Here is a 22,674-nt window from a genome sequence, read left to right as displayed (position 1 = left end):
TGTCAACTCGAAATTAAACTACCTAGCCATTTGATAGCTTTGTAATTATAAATGACATTTTCAAGGTAGAAGAACACAAACACATTTCATTAAAAAAACAAAACGATTGGTTTATTAATATTGTTTGTACATAGCAAACACTGTAAGAGCAGCAGAGGACCAGAAGTTGTGTGTGTGTGTCAGTGTGTGTGTTTGTGGATGTGTTGTGTTCAGCAGCAGGGCGGGTTTTCCTCTTCGTTGGCTTCGCTCCGGTCACATGAACAGTGGTGAGCATTTGACTTGAACATTGCTCCAACTTGACATTTACTCCTCAGCAAAGGCAAAGAATAATACATTACAAAAATCCTTCCAAGTGCCAAATGACAAGAGATAAATTAATTTGAATATTTGGATGGTGTTCATTTCATCAAAGGTAAACCAGTGTCTCCTTCCTTTCAGCGAGGCTTACCACACATTTTTCCGCCTCTAGGAAAAATAAGATTCCTCCCTCCTCTTCTTAACTGCCCCTTGGGTAAACAGTTTGAAAGTGCCATAGATTTGTCCCCCCCCCACCCATCCCCTCCCTATTTAAAAACAAAAAATGTATTCCTCAATGCCTTTTGAGAAGTCTCTTCACCAGTGAGAACAACAAATGTGGCAATAGTTACTTTACAATATTGTTTATACAAGAATGAAAGCCAATCCTATTCTTACAGTATGTACAATCCCAACCTTGCCCCTCCCCCCGAGACCATGTGTGGATAATGACACAGCGACGCTATCCTCCATAGGTCCAGTTGTCCTCTGAAATGATATTGTATTAGTTCCTCAGTTTAATGTGCCTTCAGCTGTCAGTTCCTCTTCTCCGCATCCAGTTATTTTTTATTTTCCAGACAGCGTGTACAGTAGTGCTTTCATTTGTAAACGTGGAAGCTGCAGAAGAGGGTCCATTCACTCTTCATCCGTACAAACCTAAAACAGACAAGAGATGCTGTAATGGGAGCTTTTTGGATGACCAGTTTGCCAAGACAATAACTTAAATGGAAGCGTTTTCACTATAAAAAGGGCTCCTATTATACTATTTTTAGATGCTAGCTAATGTAAACACAGACCATATTTCTCCCAAAACACGTCGCACATTGTTTCTGATACAGCAACGTTTCTGATAGGGGACCATAGGGCCGTGGGCGGGACCTTGCCAGGAGTTCAACGTAAAGCCAGCCCACATTTTAGTAATGTCGTCATGACCGCAGCAAATCTGGATCAGCTCCGTTGAACCCCCGATTTTTAGAGATGTGGGTACGGAGGAAAAGAGAGAGGGTTGTATTTTCTGACCCTTTGTGTGTCTCCACACCGGGGACACATTTTATGTATAAAAGACATAAAAAAGTGCATTTTGCATAATAGTTGACCTTTAAACATCAGTTCTGCTCTGTTCATTTAAGCCATTTTCCATAGCAGTGTCTCACCTTGACAAACGGGTGGTCTAGCAGCATGCTAGCGGTCCAGCGCCGTTTGGGTTCGCTCTCCAGACAGTGACCGAGGAAGTCTTTTCCCTCTGTGCTCAGCTTCTCCGGGATGGGGGGTTTGTGGCCCATGCCCACTTTGTACATGATCTGGAAGTTGTGCTCATACTCGTGCCAGGGCCTCTGCAGGTTGATATTAAAAGATTAGATTAGAACATAACATCATTTCCTTGTGGGTTTATTTTATTCTGTTTTTAGTCAAGGGAATTTCCTGAAGTAGTAAGACATTTAAATGTGTCTTTGATAAGCTTAACTAGCAGGTTTGGTAGCTTTTAGACGGCTATTTTTATCCAAAATGGTTTTTCAACTTAGGGAGCGGCAGTTTTGCTAGAGGGCTAACAGCTCTGTGGATTATGTCGGACTGAAACAGCAATTTGTTGCCAAAGCGTAACAGCATCTCACAATCAAAGCATTTTAATTTAAAATGTTAAATCTTTAAATTTCACTTAACTCGACTGAAATATAATCCTTTCATGTGGACGCAACAGCTGATCAGCAATGCATCTCTTGTTTTCCATTATAATAATTATAACAGAGCGACAATAAACTCAATAAAAGTATTTCAGCCCTTCTTACTTAGCATACTTTATTTGCAGCATAGAAAACATCCTCAATATGATCCAAGCTTGTTGAAATGTAGAGGATTTGTGCTTTTAAATTCAATAGCTTTATCAGTATGACCATAATTACATACAGTATTACTAAAGCTCTGTGTAATTGCAACATCATACACAAATACATATTTGAAACCAATGCTAAATTCTTAACAGAAGCAAGAAGATGTTTTTTTCCATCACTCCTTACCTTTCCAGTCACCATCTCAATGAGAACGCAGCCCAAACTCCAGATGTCCGCTGCTCGACCGTGACCTTCACCCTTTGCTCTGGTGATGACCTCAGGTGCCATGTATGCTAATTAAGACACAAAGAGTTATTAAACATTATGATTTATTTATCAGCGATAAAATAATATGCAGGGTTCAGATATATATTTGTATATAATTCCATGATATCAATGGGGGAAAACATTGGGAAATTGTATGTAAAAACGTATACCAAACAAATTAAACACAAAGGCGTTACATAAGACACAAGGACTACCCAAGCTTGTATCAATGATATGATGTGGGTGGACATCGATTGGTAAAAGGGGAGAAAGTTAAAGATCAAGCCACAGTGACCCCTGGTGGTGGCATCCAGACACAAACATCATTTCTTACCTGCTGTTCCCAGAGTGCTGTTCACCTCCCCTGGCATGGTGTGAGTGTTGTTCCTCAACTTGACGGAACAGCCAAAGTCACCGAGCTTAATCAGGCCCGACGATGTCAAAAATATGTTGGCTCCTGGTATGATAAGAAAAGACAGAAAGTACATTTGGGTTAGAACAGTCTCAGATCTATCAAAACTTTCCGCACTTCCAGAATCTGATTATGATCTGCTTTATTGTGAATTATTCAGATATAATTAATTTGCTTTTGGTGTATTGGTGAATACTACTGTATAGAAACTGCAAGGAAATTAAATTAAATAAAACAGGGAAAATATACACATTTCATCAAATTATAGTAAAATACTTAAAAAATATGTACAATATAACAGAATTAAAATAAATAAGATACGCATTAATAGAAGTGCAAGTTTGAGCAGAAATGTGAAAAATGGTCCAAGGAATGTGCAAAGTTTTACAGTATGAAGTTTAAAAAGAATATGCAATGTTCGGAGATGTAGTCCCAACGACGTGCATTAATGTAGCGCATGTTAACGTTGTGCTATGTGTGAAAAAGAAAAAAGAAAAAGAAAGAATGAAAAAGAGCATTTGACACTGACCCTTGATGTCCCGGTGGACGATGCCGTGTTCATGGAGCACGTTGATGGCTGTGATGGTCTGTTTGCTGTAGAGCCTGATTACGTGCTCCTGCAGCCCCAGTCTGGACACTTCCTCCAGCGTGCCCTCGTCACAGTACTCCATGAAGATGTACATCTCCTCCTACAGGTGAGAGCATTACAACTTAGACCAAACTCCTTCAGTATACACCATGTGATGCTTCACAGAGATTAACATGTGCCTCTTACCCGGTGGAGCTCCACTCCGAAGTATCGCACCAGGTTTGGGTGTTTAATGCCTTCAAATATTTTCAGCTCATCTGCCGTCTCCTTGATTGTTTTGTGATCGTTTGGCTGGAAACGGATCTGGTTGGAAAAAGACAAACAACTTTTACAAATACCTGCAGATCTACTTATTATTTAAAAACCCTATTAATTAATGTTGCATACCTCCTTCATGGCCATCAGTTCACCGGTGTCCACGTTGATGCAGGTGTACACCTTCCCATACTGGCCCTCACCTGTTGCACACACAAACATTACATCATTGTCTGTGTGAGTGACACATAACACACATCACAGGAAAAACTGATAAAGGAAAAATCAGTAGTCAGCCGTACCTATTTTGTTGCCCCTCTGCCACTTGAACGTCACCTTCCTGAGCCCAACGTGCATGACATTATCGTAGGACTTCGGTGTGTGACACACTTGGCCGATGATGTTGCGCTGCTTCATCACACTGTAGCGCTTGTCCTCAAACTTTCGGATTGAGCGACGGACGGCCTCCATGGGGCTTTGCCGTGCGGCAGTGTCTGAGATTGGATACGGGGAACAAGATTTATTATTTTCATGTTGGAAAACATTCCCTATTAGGGTTAGTTTATTTATGTATTTCAGATACAAGGTCAATTCAAAGGGCTTAATATAGGCATTAACACATAATAGTGGCTAATGCATCTTCACTCTAAAGTCTCACCTTTGGACTGGCTGATAAAGGTGCGGAGCTCCCAGCTTCGCCGAGCAGCGCTGTTAGGTTCTGCCTTAGGATAGGTGGGTTCTGGGTAAAGAAATGACAGGAGAAAATTCAGCCGAAAGTAGGATTACTTTGCACAATGTGGATCGATGCATAGCACTGATGCACCCACCTTCTCTGTCCTCTGTGGGGCTGGAGTGGCGGCTCAGAGATTTGAAATGCAACTCCGCTGCCACCGATGACAGACGGTCGTTCTCGTGGTAACTGGATCCCCTGCAGGAACATGAAAGAAACCGATGCAATACAGTGCTTCCATCAAAACCCCAGTCTGGGACCTTCACTGTTTAATGACCAAATTAAGGATCAACGCAGAGTGCAATGCCTTCTGCCAAGATTGCACTTTATTTTTCATCATCTCAAAATGCCATGCACTTAATGAGTCATTTACGTTTAATTAACTGGAAAATGAAAGAAATACAAGCGGCTGCTTCATGATATGAGCCACTTTGACTTGAAAAGGGTGAGGGATCATCTTCCACTTGAGATGCTTTTGAGTAAAATATTCCTGGACTGAAAATGACATAAATACTGTAAATTGTATAAAAAATCTCACTAATGAAATATTAAATAATTCCACGCAGGTTAGTCAGTATCAGGGAAACTAAATAATACAGATAAAGTCTTCTGAACTTTCAAGAGATTAAGCCGAGTATGTTGTTGGAAGCCCATTAGCAGTCAGCATGCATCGGTCATTGCACAGCCTGAAAGATTAGATCTCTAGAGTGCACGTTCTGATTTCATACACACACAGAAATAAGCCAGAAATATAATTGCAGTGAATCACCAGCATCAAAGCAGGACTGATGTTAATAGCACTAAAAAGCAGAGTGTCATAGCCCGCTCGTTTCATTGGAAGTACTGCGTTCTTTTTTCCATTTTCACACCATACCATGCACAACAATCACATTCTCCTCATTTAACTCATAACAACACTTGTGTAATGCTATTTGTCTGATTCTGTGACATTTAGCGGAGCTTTGAAAAGCTACATTAGCACTTGGAAATACTGCTTATAATATCCATTCTGAGGATTTTCTGATTAATTTTCTTTTGTAAAATCAATGTCGTGCCTTTTATTATGGATATTATCATAGCATATCATCTTCTCGAACTTCATTTAAGCTGTAGTAAGTCTATTAGTGATTTAAATTATCAGCACGGCCATGCTGGAAAGGCAGCATCAGTGCATAAAATAACTAAAATAACATTTCAGGGATCGTAAAGGGAGATACTGCATTAAAAAACTAAAGGGGAATGGTTTGTTGTCCAAATATACTATTCGTTGAAACTTAAACTAACTCTAAAACTACAAAAGATCAATGCAATTTAAAATGTATTGCTCTTTAGGATCAATATCACACACAGTGTTTCATTATTGCTATATTTTGAAATACACTGTGGAATTTGAAGCAATCTCCTTCTTCAATTTTCAGAAGGCTTTTGTTTTTGTCTCTGGCTGTTTTTGGACAGCGGTTTCTAGCAGGTGACTTGGGGGGGGGGGGGGGGGGGGGGGGGGGGCAAGGCTACCTGACGTCACCGGGGCTGCTGCTGGGTGCTTTGGTCTGGCTCTGTTCCCCCGGGCCCTGAGGGACGGGGCGGGGGCCGTTGGGGAACAGCTGGCTCCGGAGGTCGCAGGGGAGACTTCGAGAGCTGTGTGGTGAAAAAACAAACTGAGGATCTCTGCCTTGGGAGGAAAGGTGGCTTGAGTGGGATGTGGGACATGTTTGTGTGTGACTCGGTGGCTGGTTGGACGACATACATACACACACACTCGCTCAGACAGTACACAAATTAAAAACACCACTGACTTACAGAAAACACACAGAAGCTCACATCAAACACAAGCTTATCAACTACAGCGCAAAAACATGAGTATGCATACAAAGCAAATAAGGGATGAAGCACAATGAGCCATGCAGGAAAGAGCACAGTTAGCAGGCAGATTATTGTATAACCATGTAACTGCAGGCACCTACCTGAAACCTTCAGCATTAGGGATAAACAGATTGGGGTTCGGTGGGTCACTATGGCAGCGAGGGACCTTTACAGGACGAGGACTATTCCTGGGAGCTGAAAAGAAAAACACCAAATCCCTAATTTAGTCACTATATCAACAAAAGGAAACCTAGTTTGAAACACAGAACAAAAAAATACCATTAACTTTGCTGTAGAAAGCACTCGTGTTTTTATAACTGCATACATAGAGTAGTCAGGTGGATATCTTAACGTTTAAAAGTCACTGTATGGTGTTGCTTTTAACTCCATCCAGTTCACAGAAAGACATTCAGTTCTGAAAAAACTGTTCTACCTAAATTATTTTTCAATAAACACTACTTTTGTATATTACTTATTATATTTAATTTGTTTTTAAATGGCAGTAAGATTTCCATTCTGCAGATGACCTGGTTTTTAGTCTGTCTTTGTTTAGTGAACAAATATATCTTTACAATATAAACCTGCTTCTCGGTTATCATTTTTCACACTTGCCTAGGGAAACCACAGTTTTCTACTTTGACCACAGAGCAGCAGCATTGAGTTGCTTATATGAGTCTCAGTAATTGAGGGTTTTCAGACATTTCAGATTACACAAAGCTTCTTTGCTATGTAAACTGAATTAGTATTACATTGCCATTGTTCCTGCTTTGTGTAACAGCCTGATTGTAAACCTTCTACAGAATATCAACAGATATAAATCCTAAACTCCAGATATGCAAGTCACTAATAGTTTGTATGACAGAGGAGACTCTTACCAATGTACAGGCCGGTGACTGGGCTATGAGGTTTTCCAATCACATGTCCAATACATTCATTCATCAAAGCTTGTAAATTCTGCAAAAAGACATGTGAATTCACAATTGACAGGTTAAAAAAGACATGATGTTTAAAGCATGCTCGTGGTGATTCTTTCTTGGGAATGACAAAGGGAAGAAAACAGGCATCATTACCAGGAAGTCATCCTCTGGCAATGCTGATATAAAGGCAGGTTCGATAGCCTGAAGAAAATCAAAACCCTGAGTCGCCCACCTGCAGGTCAAACATAAGAGTCAATCAGCATGTTCCAAAGCTTGACACTGTACTGTTTTCAACCAAATTCACATACTCATCACTTTGAAGATCATACACAAATATTTCATGACGAATTGAGAAATATAACGAGTTGACTGTGCTCTAACATAGTTTGATTTATTATGTAAGAGGTTTCAGTGTCCTCATCTTGTTCTTATAACGAGTTCCTTGTGTGCTCCTCTGTGGGAGGTCATATGTTGGAATATTTAACAAATATGACAACTGACTTATGCTCACAATAAGTGTCCCTATTTTTGTTTGCGTATCTGCTCGATATTTATACAAACAAGACAGAGAAAATAATACATCTACTGTGTGCAAAACACTACCATTGCAATTGTTTTCCATGAAAAAAACCTAAAGGCTTCCCTCTATTATCAGAGCACAATGTTGCCATGGTCACTTGTTATAGCTCAAAGCCAAAGCTCTTGAAGAAGAGAGCTTACAAAATTGTGCATTTAATATAATAAAAAATACAGCAAGGCAAATAAGGTCTTTATAAACACCCCACTTATCTTCAGTGAATCATACTGTGAGAATACATCTCAAGCTTTCCTCAATCTTAGTCTGCAGTTCGATTAGGCTGATGGGAATCAATGTTAACTTCTATTATCCAAGCTTATTTTCAATAACAGGATAGTTTATTTATAATAGGGCTTCAAAAAGCATCCCTGCTCATATAGCTACATTTGCAGATATACCACAGCATCGGGCACTTGAAGAGATAATTAATGTTAGACCAGGATGTAGAGGAGCAGTGTCAACCCTATACCAGACACTTCTTAGTCAGGAAGTAGTCAGCACAGAAAAGTATAGAACTGAGTGGGAGACAGAATTGGGTATGCCGATCACTGAGGAATGCTGGGAAACATGTCTTAGGAATATTCACCGGTGCTCAGTAAATGTTAGATTAAATCTAATACAATTTAAAGTTGTACATAGGTTGCACTACTCAAAAGTTAAAGTAAACAAGATTTATTCCAGCGTATCAGCATTATGTAAAAAATGTAAAAATCAACCTGGCACCCTTACACACCAATTCTGGACATGCCCCAACCTCCACTCATTCTGGACTTCTGTATTTGATTTTTATTCAAAAGCATTTGACAAGCAATTGAAGCCTGACGGCCCGTCCACACAGCGGCGTGCGTTGAAGTTTCCAACGCTTCTGCCCATTCACTTCGCCTGTTTGGGGATTTTATATCCAGTTTACTTCGTTTTAACATTGCTATTGCTTTGTATGTCGGGGGCGGGAGATTCATGTGATTGGTTGTTGGTCGCAAAAAATCCCCAAGCTTCAGATACGCCCACCTCCAAGTGTCAACGCACGCTGCTGTGTGGACGCTCCGTGATCCCCTTGTGGCCATTCTGGGGTCCACGAGTGACACTGATCTGAACTATGGCAGTGACAAATGGCCGGTGTTTTTGGGTATTGTTTTGGCTAAAAAACTTATTTTGAGGTTATGGAAGTCTGATGCTGTGCCTTCGTTCGAGATGTGGCTGAGGGAGTTGGGTGAGATCCTCTACCTGGAGAAACTTAGATTCAAGAATGCAGGAAAGGGGAGAGTGTTTGATAAGGCCTGGGCTCCAGTGATAAGACACTTAAGAGGTCTGGGTGAGGATGAAGGTATGGGATGAAGGTGTGGGTTGAATGATCAATAATGTTAACCCTGTAACTTTTATATTGTTGTTTTTTTTCTTCAATTTGCTATGGACATTTTTTTCTTTGTCCGGGACTGCACTCTTGTTTCTAGCATGAATATTGCATTTCTTGTTATCTCGCCCATGGATGTGTTTTATGTGTTTTGTTGTTACTGAAAATGGAAAATATGATTGCTTTGTTATACCAATGCGGTTGGTACAATACATTTCTGCAATAAAAAAATTCTTAAAAAAAAAAAAAGTATCCCTGAGCAACATATTCAAACAGAGGGCAAAAACAGAAGTAAATGACTTCAAATTCATAATTGATGGAAAGTAAGGCCTTACCTGGGCTTGGTGCCCCTGCCACTCTCACATTTGGTCAGGACATAGGTCATCCATTTGCGGGCGAAAGTAATGTAGCGTTCCCCGATCCTCTGCCGGAACTCCCCTGACATCAGGCGCACCACCTCCTTGTGGTACTGTAAATAACAAAAAAGCAAACAAAGTTATAGGAGGAATAACTGCCCATTACTACAATAACAACCTTAGTGAGTGAGAGAAGTGGAAAAGACATATCTGTGCAGAAGGAACACATTACATATGTAGCATCCAAAGCATTACAGTTACCTCAAAGGCAAAATTGTAGCCCTGTATCATGGCCTCCCTGTAGTACTGATGCAGAGTGGCCGACTCCGACTCCTCCACCTCGGCCTCAAACTCAGTTGTGAACATGTATTCCACCCGGTCGATGGAAGTGCTGATCTTAATGCAAAGCTGTAGTGCCTCATCCTTTGATGAGAGAGAGAAAAATGTATGTTTGTTATTATTGTATAGAACCGTTTCAGTAGAACACCTTAAATTCAGGGCTACGAGTGGATGCATTCAAAACTGATTACACAAGAGAGAACAGATGTGTGGTATCGTGGCTCTGAATGAACTAGATATGAGAGTTGAGTGATTTCCTTTTTGAGAATAACTTCTAAAATCCGGCCTGGTGTGTCTATTTTCAGGTGTGAAATGTAGGGTAATAAGATGCGTATGTAGTGAAAAGTATGACATCAACATGCAGCTGTTTTTACAACAACACAAAATACTACACATATTTTAATGAATTACAAATCATATTGTGCGGCTAATGAAGTACCTTGAGCTCCTCCAGTGCACTGGCGATGAGCGGCTGACTCGATGTTTGCTCTCGGCTAAGAGTGAGCACTTCCTCCATGGATTGCTGAAAGGCTTTTCGCTGGGCCACCAGATGAGCTGACTGCATCACTATCAAGAGCATGCTATCCACCTGAAATCACATTTGACCAATGGGAGAGTTGTAAACAAGAGGAATACACACATACGCACATTTAAACATAAGAAAATGTCAAATTTTTTTAATTTTTTTTATTTAGCCTTTATTTATACAGGTGTAGATCTCATTGAGACACAAGGTCTCATTTTCAAGAGAGACCTGTCAGTGGTAACACTACCACACAAAGTTACAGACAGACAGGACACTAAACACAGAGGCAACACTAAAATACAACATCGTAAAAAAGTAGTCATTAAAATCCATATACAGCTGTCAGATATAGCAGGTGCAAACACCCACAGATGATTTCTCCAGGTTTTTTAAAATGAGTTTAAAATCCGTGATGGGTATCAAAGTGGTCAGCTTAAGTTCCTGCTGAAGTGTGTTCCAGGTCGAGGGGGCAGAGTATGATATGGCTTTTTTCCCAAGCACCGTGCGTACTGAGGGGACGGACAGAGTGATGTAATGTTGAGATCTTAGTCTATAGCTGTACTGTTTGTGTGATATGTAAGTGGATATGTAGATATATATATATATATATATATGTGGATATGTAGCCACATACCTTCATGGCTCTTAGTGTGTCTACAGTTTCCACCTGGGGGACCAGTTTGAGCAGCTCTCCGTCCCACTGAGCCCAGTCAGAGTCGGTATTTGAGTCCCCGGCTCCGTGTTTACTCATGAGCAGGTAGGCCTCATCCTCTGCAATTTCATCGGGCTCTGTGGAGCAGTCTTTGCCAGCCGCGGCGTTGAGAAGCTGCAGGATGAGAGGCCTCTGGTCCATCAAGCCACAGGGGACAAAAACCTGCAGCTCCTCCAAGCCTGGAACCTGAACCTGGATATATAAAAAGAAGGTTATACAGGTTCATAAATGACCTGAGGACAGAGAGGTTTGATTGAAAAATGTGTTAAATTAATTCAAACACAAAGGCACCTTGACATAGTTTCCCTTCTTCAGTGCATCCAGGAGACAGGTCACCCCGTTAGTGATACTGAAAACTGCAGCAACTTCTAAATCCTGCACATAGGGAATCAAACAAAGTGTGTGTCAGAACACAAAGTCCCAGTTCTTTGGAGAGCAGAGAAAACAGGGTCACAGACAAACTGCCAGTTCAGCACTGTTATGGCTTTCTATTTCAGGGGAGATACAATTCTTTGCTGCTGTCTCTCACCTTGCGAAGCATTTTGGCAAAGCCCAGAGCCTTGGACGCCCGCTCCCTGGCCTCGTGGAACAGCTCTTTGAGGGACCGACTGGTCTCGATTACGGACCGCCTTGAAGAATCAGAATGTTTAAAGATTGTCAAAGTTGTTGTCTCCACTGAGACAGTAAAGATATGAACACTGACTAAAGCAGAATTCGAAAAAGACAAATGATCCCTCTTACCTAATCTCATCTGAGGCGGTGCTGTCATCTGCACATTCCCAGAATTCATTGCCACTCTTTTGTAGGCCGGCATCAAGGAACTCTCCAGTGGATTTAAGCAGCATCCCAGCAATATCACTGCAAAGAGGAGAACATTCTCAGTTTTATAATAATCATCATTAACACTTAACAAAAAGGACAGATGCCCATATAAGCATTGAAACAGGTTACACTTGCTGTAATCACTCCTCTTCAACTTCAATCCAATTTAGTTTGCAGGTAAGTAACTGACCAGAAAAGCTTCCCAGACTGGGCCTCCCCTCCACGGATGTAAGGAGTGATGACCTTGGTGAAGTTCCACTCCTCCTCCAACAGGTTCTTTAAGCTGTGAGAGGCCTGAGGCAGCTGCTGCAACATCTGGATCCAACTGTGCATGTAGTCAAAGTAGACCTACAAAAACAGCGACATATTTTAGATCACCACAACCTATATTTCAATATTGCATACAGCGAGACTGTCTCTCTAAAGAGGAACCACATTGAAATGCTGTAACTAGAAGTAGAGAAAGGAGAGGAGTCTGACCTCGAGCATCTTGTGAAGGTCCTCTTCAAACTCATCAATATTGGCATTAGTCTGCAAGCCCTGAGCATCAGTCACCACGCCACGCAGCATGAACTGATAATACTGCTTCATCAGAAGACCACCTTTAAGGACCTCCTTACACTCACGCACCAACTGTAAAGCACAACAAATACTTGATTAGCATTTATATATGATATAATTCCTCCTATTAGTTCTGGCAAGTAACATTGTAACAATTACTTCAATATTTTTAGTTTGAGACAAAATGTACTATGATTAACCATTTATGTGATAATCTATATAGAGGTATTACACAACTTTCTAATAGACTTGGGAAAGTAGTACACATTATTCAACTAAATAAGAATCTAGCATCCCTATGGAAATGACACATACGTTTAGGCTACTGGGTTAAACAACAGTGCCATAACACTGGTCCCTTTATTTAAGCAAAATAGCAGCAATGGAACTAAATATGTATATCTGTGTTGAGTCATACAGCATGAGTGGGGCAACCTGCTTAGAAGAGCCACTTATAACAGCTGCTTGCCTGTTTGATGCTGAGCAGTGAGGGCTCTCCAGCAGGCCTCTGTTCCAGTCGCAGTTTAAGGCATTCATGAATGACGTTGAGAAGGACCCTGCACAGCACGAGGAACGCTGGCCGGAAGGAGGGGAGGTCCATGTCCAGCAGATCCTCCCAGGACACCTGGTCGGCTCCGAGCTCTGGGTCAGCCGGGCCGCTGCAGGACTCATGGCGCGACAGCTCCGGCAGGTAGTCACTGTACAGCATGGGGTCGGGGAAGTCTGCAAACTGAGGGAGGAAGATCAGGGAAAGTCCATTCAACATGTGTTATACTACAGCACCATGGCTGACCATATGAACAGAGTTGGCCTCAGGAATTTGTAAACTTTTATTGGATTTTGCGTGCTAATAAATGAGACTTTGTGTTGCTTTATGCATCCTTGCCGCCCAATCTCAAACATGCATCTGCAAGCATTTGAGAAGCATCTCTATTGGGTTGCACAATAAAGTTTAAAATTGACAAAAATATGACCATCTGATCTGTGCAAATAAGCATAATCTCAATAAACAAATTCACATTCCTAGTACCTTCTCAGCTGAAAGCAAGTATTTAAAAAAAAAACTCCTCAACAGCTCATAAAGTGGTGACAACATTTCCAACCCGCAGATGAACTGATTATCCTTTGCAATAAACTCCTTTTCTAATAATCCTCTCCTTTTAAAGCTCTCTTTGTCTTTCACTCGCTCGTGTTTGCACACCCTCTGTTTATAGCCTGGCTTCTGGTAAGCTCCAAATGCTGTTTCCTCAAGTGCCTAATTAAATTACTAACATGTACACTGTGAACATTACAATTAACTGTTTGACTGCGTTCACTCTCCACTAATACAGCAGGTCTAGACTGCTTTGAAACGGAACTTCATACCATGATAACTGGAATATGGCACAAATCGTATTTATTACATACATTAGCACAAATGTAGGAGCATTATATCTTGTGTTTCATCACACATACTTCTGATGTGTATTCTTGAATTGTTATTCGACAATTCAGTGATTACTTCCTTTATCAATGCTCCTCTGAAACCCCATATTCTACAGTGTTCCTTTGCGTGGAAATTGTGAGAGGAAAATTGCATCTAGTCTGACTGTAAAGCATTACCTGATGCTTCAGGCTGATTATTGCTTTTAAAAACCTGAAATTGAAATCAATTTGCTAAAAAAGAATATAGTCAATGATCTTGTGTCTCGTTTTGTCCAAAAGGAAATAATCCAACTGCCAATGTAAAACATATCTTAAATATAGAGCTTCGACCATCGAGTGTCTCTATTCTTGATTGATCTGTTGAATATTATATTGTATTGATCTATATATTTGTTTAAAGGCCATCACAATGTCTGAAGGTGCAAGGTGACATTTTAAAATTGGCTTTTTGGTTTGAGAAAATCCAAAGATAACTTACTTCAATTTAAATTAGGCGGATCATCCATTTTTTTTTAAACTGGTCAAAAGGCTGCATTTTCATGTATATTTAAATCCTACTTTTTAAGGTTTCATTTGTAATAGTTAATTTTGACGTCTCCCTGTGTGTGTGCATTTGTGTCAGCATACTGAAAAAGTGAACTCCACTCATACTTAGAGCCACACTTATTTGCAGTTAAGAATTGATGCTCACCTCCAGTGCAGGCGTGTGCTGGAGCAGCGCCGCTCTGGACCTCTGAAGAGAGCGGTCCATCAGCTTGTGCAGTCTGAGGATCAGTTTACGCAGTCCCATCTGTTTCAGAGCTTTATCCACAAACGGCCTGTAGATGGCTGTAGGGCAGAATACTCCTCCTGCCATCATTTCTGCCCTTCCTGCTGTAGCAGTTGGGAGAAACTCCTCTTCTGACAACAACCGGGCAAATTTAGGAGTCAGGGTGGGAGACAACTCCTCCTCTGATACACTACCCAGAAGCCCCTCATCGTCCTCAGCCTCCCTGTCCTCTCCATCGCTTTCAGCTGTAAAAGTGGCTGTCGAATCGTTCTCCTCATCCTCCTCATTCTCCTCTTCTTCATTGCCCCGGGAGCAACGAGGTGAAGGAATCTCAAAGACAGGCCACCCGATACGGGATAAATCATGGAGGCCGAGCACAGTGGCCATAACGCGCAGCTTCTGGTTGAGGTCCTGGGTGATATTGAGCCACAGACAGAGCGCCTGCACCCTGCCCTGGAAGTCTCGCGCTGCATACTTCTCATAGTCCTTCTGCAGGGCCTGCAAAGAGGGATACAAAGCTTCCACGGATTCCAGCAGCTCAATAACACGCTTGACCTGCTCGAACGCGAGCCGCTGGCGCTGGAGGTGATCCCTGCAATCTGTGCCGGAGCCCAGAGGCTCCGCTGCATTCATTGCAGGTGAAGGGAAAGCGTTAAAGCCCCAGGGGTCTACTCCACAATGGTTGGTCTCTGCGAGGGCAGGCTCCCTCTCCTCTCCACAGACTAGATCTGGGACAGTCTGATAGTCCTCATGAATATTTTGAGACCCTAAACACTGTGCCCCTCTAAGGCTGGCATAGTTTACCTTAAAGTGCTGCACCTCATTGATGATGTCCGGTATGGCCTGGCGGGCAGTGAAAAGAAAAAGGTCTTGGTCGCCGGTGGAGCGTCGTGCATGCCAAGCCTGCAGCTCCAACCAAATGACCTCGTTGTTGTGACCCATGAAAGCCATGTTCTCCAGGCCCCTTTGCTCCTTCTCCTTCCTCTTGGAGGACATAGATGTAAGCTTGAGAAGCAGCCGCAGAGTTTCAAAGAACTTGAGGCGGTCGGCGGGACAGTCTGTCCTGGAGGTCTGACGGTGGGTCCGGACTATGTGGGGCATAGACACAGGAAGTTTGCAGCTGCTGCAGCCCAAGCTCAAGTAATGCTTCCTGGGATCCATGTTGAGGGTGCTGAAAGGGCTTGGCTTTGAAAGTGGATCCAGCATGAAGGAGCCTTCAAAAGTCTTCTTGTGATCCCTCTCTGTGGAGCGCTGGGTTGCCCTCTGTTTCTTGCCCTGCTTGTAGCTGTGCTCCTCAGGGGGCACAGCTACTGCTGGCTTGGGATTCTCGACGGGTGGAGTGACTTCCACTGGAATAAACAGAAAATCCCCCCTCGGAGTCAGTACAATTCATGTAAAAAGGAGAAACATTGTTTAAAAGGATTTCCATTCAGTCAAATAAACGTATTAACTTACCCTTGTTGGGAGAGCGACCTGCAGTCCTCTGCTGGATGTTTCGTTGATGTTTGCCAGACATGCGTTTCATCTGGCGGGAGGTATAAGGCGGCGTTGCGCCGTACATAACTTCCTCTTCCTCGCTGGGAGAATCCCAGGTATCATCTACCGCCGGGATCTGTCTGGATTCATCTCCCACTGGTTTGGCCGGCCTGTCGACATTTAATGACACATTAAATGTTTAAGAAAACATTTGCATCTTTACAATCATCTGCAACAAAAAGATATGTATAGCCAGCCAATGAGCTTTGGCCTTACGTAACTATTTCAGTCATATCATAAGGAAACCAAATAAATGTGTGTGCAAGGTCAAACACTGTGGTTGTTTGGACCCATAACAGAGTGTGCAGCAAATCTCCTTTAAGACCACGGCAAACAGGTTCCTAAACTGCAACTAGACTGAATGTCTGCTTCTACATCAGACTGACGACTCGTCTGTCCTCTGGAGCCTGACTTTCTCCTGTGGTCTTGCACAGCAGAAACACTCTGTGCAAGACCATAGCTGTGCAGAAACGGGATACTAATCTTTGGCTTCACTACTGGCCCCCTCTCTTGGTCCAAGTAAACATATTGGCTCAACCAGAGGGAGAAATAGTAACCCTCAACACTTTCTGCTTTGTCATCATAAATGCTGCACAAGCCAAGATTTAACGGAGCACTGAGACTCACCCACCCTAAGTGTGGAGTAGTTGTTAGATTGATGCAAACACAGTGCTTATGCAAAACAGACAGTCTCTTGCACGTGTTTAACGTTAATGTTGAGCAAGAATTAAGTGACAACATAATGGTTTCTTGAAATCATTGTTCTTGTGAATTTCAGAAAATGTGCATGCATTGCAAATTGTGCAGAAAAGAAACATTGCAATAACTTGAATCACTTCCTTCTGGGAAAAGAGGAAAAGAAGAAAGAAAGAAAAGTAGAGTCAGTGGAGCAGCGCGCCTTTCCAGATCACAATGTCAGAGCTTCGTTCCCTAATGCCTTCCTGAGGGGTTTTTAACAGGATTAGAGAGAAAGGTTGGAAGGTCTGACCCCCGCCAACAAAAACAAAAAGAGAAGGAACAGGGGGTATGAAAACAGGCGTTATATATAAATGTTGGTCGCCATGAGTCCCTCCATCGATCATCTGACTGAAAGGCATACCCCAACACGCGCCTGCCTGCGTCTGTGCACACTGAGTTGAAAGGGGCACACTCTCGCTGTGGAAGTGTGTGTGTGTGTGTTAAGGGAGGGGGGTTAATCTGGAAATCACTTGCTTAAGCTTTTCAAAGGGCCACATAAAGAGAGAGATAGACCCGACTTCTATTGCCCATCTGCCCCGCTGCAAAACCTGTCCCACACACTCCCCTGGGAGCAGCAGTGGAACGAGGCAGACAGACACCTGCTGCAAATCCTGCAACTATATAAGCCGAAAGACTCCAGATCAAGACTTCCTGAGTGACACAGAAGAATAAAATCAATCGCACCACCATTTTACCACAGCAGTAGTCTTGCAATTACAGAATAACTCCTGCATGAAAGAACACTGGTGCCTTTATAAGTGCATTGTATGGGAAACTGTGAAAAGGCTTGTTCTGCAGGAGCTGGACACGACGGTGATCTTTTCAGTATGCAGGCGCAAGAACGGCACAGTAAGCAATTAGTGTGCTGCAATAAGCTTTTAGCATAACAACAGATAATTTGCTGTGCTTTTGCAATGCCAAAAATGAAACCGCTATCAGGAAACTGCATAAAGAGAGCAGCAAATGCCCTCAAACTCTTTTAATGCGCTTATCACAAATATGATCACAATGTGGGTACATTTGTAAACATTTCAAAGCATGCACCGGTGCGTGGGGTGTCTGAAGACAGAAATAGCGCATGCATTTGAGAGGGAAAGAGACCAGGTTTTTAAAAAAAGACACTTCCCTACGCAGAACAGCATGACTAAATCACTCAGGAATGACAGCGGAACCAATGACGCCACCACTGCAGGTTGTTTGTTTGGTTGCCATGAAACGCTGCAGAAAAGGACTGACCAAATTCCTCTTCTGAATTATTTGCTTTCTTCCAAGAGCCTACTCGAAGGCCTCACAGGGAAAGTTACAGGCCTGCATGCCCTGCAGTTAACCGATGCAGCACTATGGTCCACAAGCTGTCCCTGCCTGGCAGCCACTAGTGAATTATCACTGCAGATGGCGTCTGGCTGCTCTCAATGGCTCATCTGATGGCTCATTGGGGCTCCAATAAAGGCCAGTGGAATGCTAGAGCCCCTAGGCAGAAACACTGAGTGCATAATAAACAGCACAAAATCGAGAGTCTTTTCTATATAGCGACTGAAGCAGTGATACGAAGGGCTGCCAGAGTCAGGGGGGCCTGACCTTTGACACCAACCATCCACACCATTGTACCAGGAAGGGGCACCCTATTGTATAGTTGTGACGCGTGGCCCGTGAGGCCCACAGCTGAATAGCACACAGCTGGTTGGTGAGCACACTTGCTCACAATGCCTAAACTAAAAGGGGATTTTTCAGAGAGGAAAAGGAGGAGAAAGGGGGCCAGGGTTTTGTAAGAGCACACTCTCTACCAATTAGGTCATGCTGGCATGACTGTTGCTGGCTAGGCTAAATCCAGATTTTGTTTACCCCCCACTCTAGAAAGAATGTGTCAACTGGCTACTAATTTCAACCTATGGTTAAGTAGTAAGGGTAGAGAATATAAAACGTGTGCACATGCAAATCTCAATGGAACTAGGCTCATACTTACAACGGTATGCATCTCTGAGGCTGAGCTCTGCCTATCCCAAACAAACAGGCAATGTGCGCCATAGGCTGAAAGAATTCAGAAACAAAGCACACAACGTACTTGACCCCACCCTTCTCTGGAACAGTGCGACATTGCCAGAACGTGGACCACCCGACCTGTCTTACTGGTGACTGTGAAACAGATGAGCTTGATTCTGCAAGAAGTGATACTAAATGCAAAAAGTCACTTTATTCTAATAGAATTGTGTGCTTACTATCTGGCTTTAAAATCCCTTCACACCAGGAAATACCTGCATACTAAGAAAAGTCATAGACCATACTGTAGCAGTGGAGGTGCATGCCATTAACCACAACAAGTCCCATGATGTAAATGAATCTAGATGTAGACACTGATTGCAGACTACGGGCTGCAGCATGAGGTAAATGGTGTAATCACATGTTTTTCACCTAATACCACTTGCATCATATATTCAGTGCAGACAGTAGTCTGCTCCACCTAGAACATTTAATCTGACACTGTACAGTCATAAGCAACGCCTTTGTCAGTTCCAACTTGCATTCAACTGTCTTGCAGTTAAGCACATCGTACATTTCAAATGAAATGAACGAACACTTTTCCTTTCCTGTCTTCTATCACTCCTGCAGCGTATCAACAAGAACAACTGCCATAGTTTTAGAAGTTACAAAGATCCGATTGTTTAAAAGGAAATGGCAGACGAGGGTGGCAGCAGCACACATTTCTCTGAATCAGGTGTGGGCAGAGACAGGATGCAGTTAGGAAATACTAGAGGACGGTCCATCTGTATAGTACAGCCTGTGCTCCTGGCAAACGCAGGCAGTAATGAGTTCTACCCATGAGCGTCTCCGGGGCTCCAGTCAGCTATCCACTGCGCACTGTTCACCACATCCTGAAATCTCTGGAATGCATGTTAGCCACAATGTCTTCAGACTGACTTTGGGAACAAGTCATTATTGACAAAGAACCTCTGTACTTGGTAATGATAGCGCTAAATGGCCAAACAAGTAAATAACTGATACTCAGAATAACTGATATATAATTATGGTATATTTCTGATGTATGTAAAAAAGGACCTGTCTCATACAAGTACCAAAACAAAACCTATTGATTTCATATTGAAAATTAAACTCATGTTATGTTCCTGCACACTTGTAGCTTTGGCCATGTAAGCTACATTGTTCACAATGGTGCAAGTTGTGTATGTTTCTAATCCAGATACTATAGAAATGGTAACACAAACAGATTGTCAGGCAGATCCAAATGTAGGCCCACTGACAGGATATGCTATCTAGTAAAACACACCTAAAGCCCTTCAGTGTATGCTTTACCTCTCACCCTGAACTTTGTAAACACATGCAGCTGGAGACAAATAGGATAATTAATATCTTGTTATCATCTCAACTTGTTTCCAGCAATGGCAATACTCAGTATTTGTCTTTATGCAACAAAGCCGGACAGCTAGGATCAGTATTGCACAATCATGCAAGCTGTCTGTGTGTCCACTGAGTGGTCACAACAAGGGTGCAAGGGAATAACAACTGGCTGGTGCAAGGGAATAACAACTGGCTGATACACAATCAATACTGAAATAGTAGTCAAAACACAAGATATTTTCTCAAGACCAAAGCAGATGAAAGAGCTGATCCAATGTGAAAAATGCTTTCAAAGTCAGTCGCTCTACAGACAGACTACTGCATGTATGGAAAATAGAGGAGAGGGGAAGACATAACAGCAGAATCCTGAGGGTCTGTCGCCAGCCGTCAGGGACAAACACTGCGATTAGAAGACGTGCACATATGACAAAAACATCTTATGACCGCCTGTGTGTATGCATTCCCCTGCGAGGTTGCATAAGTATCGTTCAGTAACCTTGTCATCTGAGCACTAGAAATGCATACATCATGATGAAACATTTGCTGCTGCACATACATTTGCAACAGATTGTCAACAAAGTTATAAACCACAACAAGGAACAATTATAATGATTTTTTTACATATGCATTAAGTGTATAATGCACACAGTCCACAAGCCCATATCATGATTCAGCAGATGACCGCGAGACAACAACACGAACGCCAAGTCGAGCTAGATGATTAACAATAACAGTGGAGCCACATGCTAGCTAAAGAAAACGAAGTTTAAGCTTCGGTGTTTTATTAAAATGCATGGTCTGGCATACTCAAATAATGAATAACACACTTTGTATTCAACCTTACGAGTCCGCATTATTTAAAGTATTTAGTTACAGGTAGGTCAGTTTCTGTTGGGGAACTTGCGGCTGAACAATAAAGTGACAAGCGACAGCTAATAGTGGATGTTAGCTAGCTTATTCCCTGGCATGTTGCACAGCGGTTGGTAATTGTTCGTAAATGTTACCTTATCATTTGGCGAGCATTGTTCCTTTCTCTCTAGCAACAGAAAATCGGACGACAAGATAATATCTGTAGCAAAGTTAGCCTAAAAATGTTGCTCCAAAAAGTTTGCAACTCCAGTGTTGCAAATGCAGTAACTGCACGCCTACCACTATTTGACAGGAAGTCGATTTCTAGGAGATGCGCAAGCGCCGCCACAGTGTTACTTTCAGCTCCCTATTTAGCAAGTGCGAGGTCCTGATGGTGTAGTCTGTTCAACAAATTCGCATACCTGCTGGGCTTGTTGCGATCCGGAGGCTCCATAGCAAAGCAGTGGCTTCTTGTTCCTAGCCGTGCATGGACTAAACCATGTCTAAGTGATATCAGACAGACTTTGCACCGTTAAATCTCTGCAAGAGAGGCGGATTGTGTCTCTTTTGAACACTTTCTATCCGCCGGCACAGTTGACTCTCGCTTGTGCGTATGCCGTCGCCATCTTTCCAACGCTCATTGAGGAGGAGTGCCACAGTTTTGCATTACTACGGCAACCCGGATAGGTCATTACGGCCATAGCTGTGCAGGGCCCCACTGCTAGGTTTTAACCTCAAAGTACATCAGTCAAATCAGTTGTCCTTTCATCACCTCATGACAAAATATGATGAATTAACATAGTAAAAAGTATTTGTTTTAGAGCAGTGGAAAATGCAATATGCTTCAAATGACTGCTGGGAATAATTTAAATAATTATTAATGAAAATCATTAGTTGTCAGTGAAGGAACGGGGAAACTGATTCCAGATGGCAGATGACCCCATCACCAGACAGTATTGTAGTGCCTTAAATAATAATAATAAAGTAGGCTACTAGGGACCCAAAATGTGACATGATGTCAGTCAGGGTCCCATTGTAATGTCCTGCAACACCGTGACGAATGAAGAATTTCTCAGAAGAAGCAAATGTAACCAGCGACCCATTGCCCTATGTATCTGTTTGGGCCCATTAATCCCCTCTTTTCTCACCTGCAGTGAATTGTATGCAGTATTCCTGTAATGTGCAGCAGCCCATGCATTCTGGGGGTTCTGGGGGCCCCTGGTGGACTTGTAGCAGTTTTTCCACTTGGTTAGTCAAACTTAATGAGGCTACTAACAAAAATGTCTATATTCAAGTCATAAATGTTACAGTTTATCTTTACATGTTTGTTCATAAATATTATTTGGTCAATTGTACCTAAAATCAAGTGGCCACAAATACCTAAAAACAAAAAAAGTTCATTGAAAATGTTTTCAATGGCAACTCACAATCCAGAAATTCCAAATAGTGTATTCATATTTATAATTAGTGTGGATGTACAATTATAGTATGGATTTATAATAAGGTCATTTATACAAACTAAATACTCAAATTAATATTGTTCCCATAGCGTACTGTAGGCTATAGGTTTTCGTTACACTTCATCACAAGGCAAGAAGCAAACTTG

General features: G+C 42.3%; 1 protein-coding gene across 4 annotated transcripts; it reads right to left on the bottom strand.

Annotated features, from left to right (window-relative positions):
- Window positions 1–84: 84 nt before the first annotated feature.
- On the bottom strand, window positions 85–21,695 carry map3k4 (mitogen-activated protein kinase kinase kinase 4). Of its 4 annotated transcripts, XM_034201930.1 has the most exons (28): window positions 21,491–21,695; window positions 16,047–16,237; window positions 14,514–15,940; window positions 12,867–13,127; window positions 12,317–12,469; window positions 12,027–12,184; window positions 11,756–11,872; window positions 11,544–11,643; window positions 11,306–11,389; window positions 11,201–11,206; window positions 10,937–11,128; window positions 10,216–10,365; window positions 9,699–9,860; window positions 9,417–9,550; window positions 7,307–7,385; window positions 7,112–7,190; window positions 6,338–6,431; window positions 5,889–6,011; window positions 4,474–4,574; window positions 4,305–4,385; window positions 3,949–4,140; window positions 3,779–3,849; window positions 3,578–3,694; window positions 3,332–3,491; window positions 2,725–2,847; window positions 2,310–2,416; window positions 1,449–1,628; window positions 85–951 (listed from the first exon to the last, which is right to left on the bottom strand). In XM_034201930.1, the coding sequence occupies exons 1-28, from the start codon at window positions 21,520–21,522 to the stop codon at window positions 931–933; spliced, it is 4,695 nt and encodes a 1,564-aa protein (XP_034057821.1). In that variant the 5' UTR covers window positions 21,523–21,695; the 3' UTR covers window positions 85–930. The 4 variants fall into 4 exon arrangements, with proteins under 4 accessions (XP_034057821.1, XP_034057819.1, XP_034057820.1 ...); XM_034201928.1 differs by having other exon boundaries at window positions 10,937–11,206; XM_034201929.1 differs by lacking the exon at window positions 21,491–21,695 and adding an exon at window positions 21,224–21,381 and having other exon boundaries at window positions 10,937–11,206.
- Window positions 21,696–22,674: the final 979 nt, after the last annotated feature.

The sequence above is a fragment of the Gymnodraco acuticeps genome, unplaced genomic scaffold, assembly GCF_902827175.1.
Source record: "Gymnodraco acuticeps unplaced genomic scaffold, fGymAcu1.1, whole genome shotgun sequence".
Taxonomy (NCBI): domain Eukaryota; kingdom Metazoa; phylum Chordata; class Actinopteri; order Perciformes; family Bathydraconidae; genus Gymnodraco; species Gymnodraco acuticeps.
Note: the sequence above shows the minus strand (reverse complement) of the source record. Positions and strands in the feature narration are given on the sequence as shown.

Excerpts from the sequence above, each read along its gene's own strand:
- map3k4 (XM_034201928.1), bottom strand. The coding sequence starts at position 21,522 with ATGGAGCCTCCGGATCGCAACAAGCCCAGCAG. Across the intron at positions 11,873-12,026 it reads CAGTCTGGGAAGCTTTTCTG|TGATATTGCTGGGATGCTGC; the intron begins GTCAGTTACTTA and ends TCCTCTTTGCAG. Across the intron at positions 11,390-11,543 it reads TTGCCAAAATGCTTCGCAAG|GATTTAGAAGTTGCTGCAGT; the intron begins GTGAGAGACAGC and ends CCCTATGTGCAG.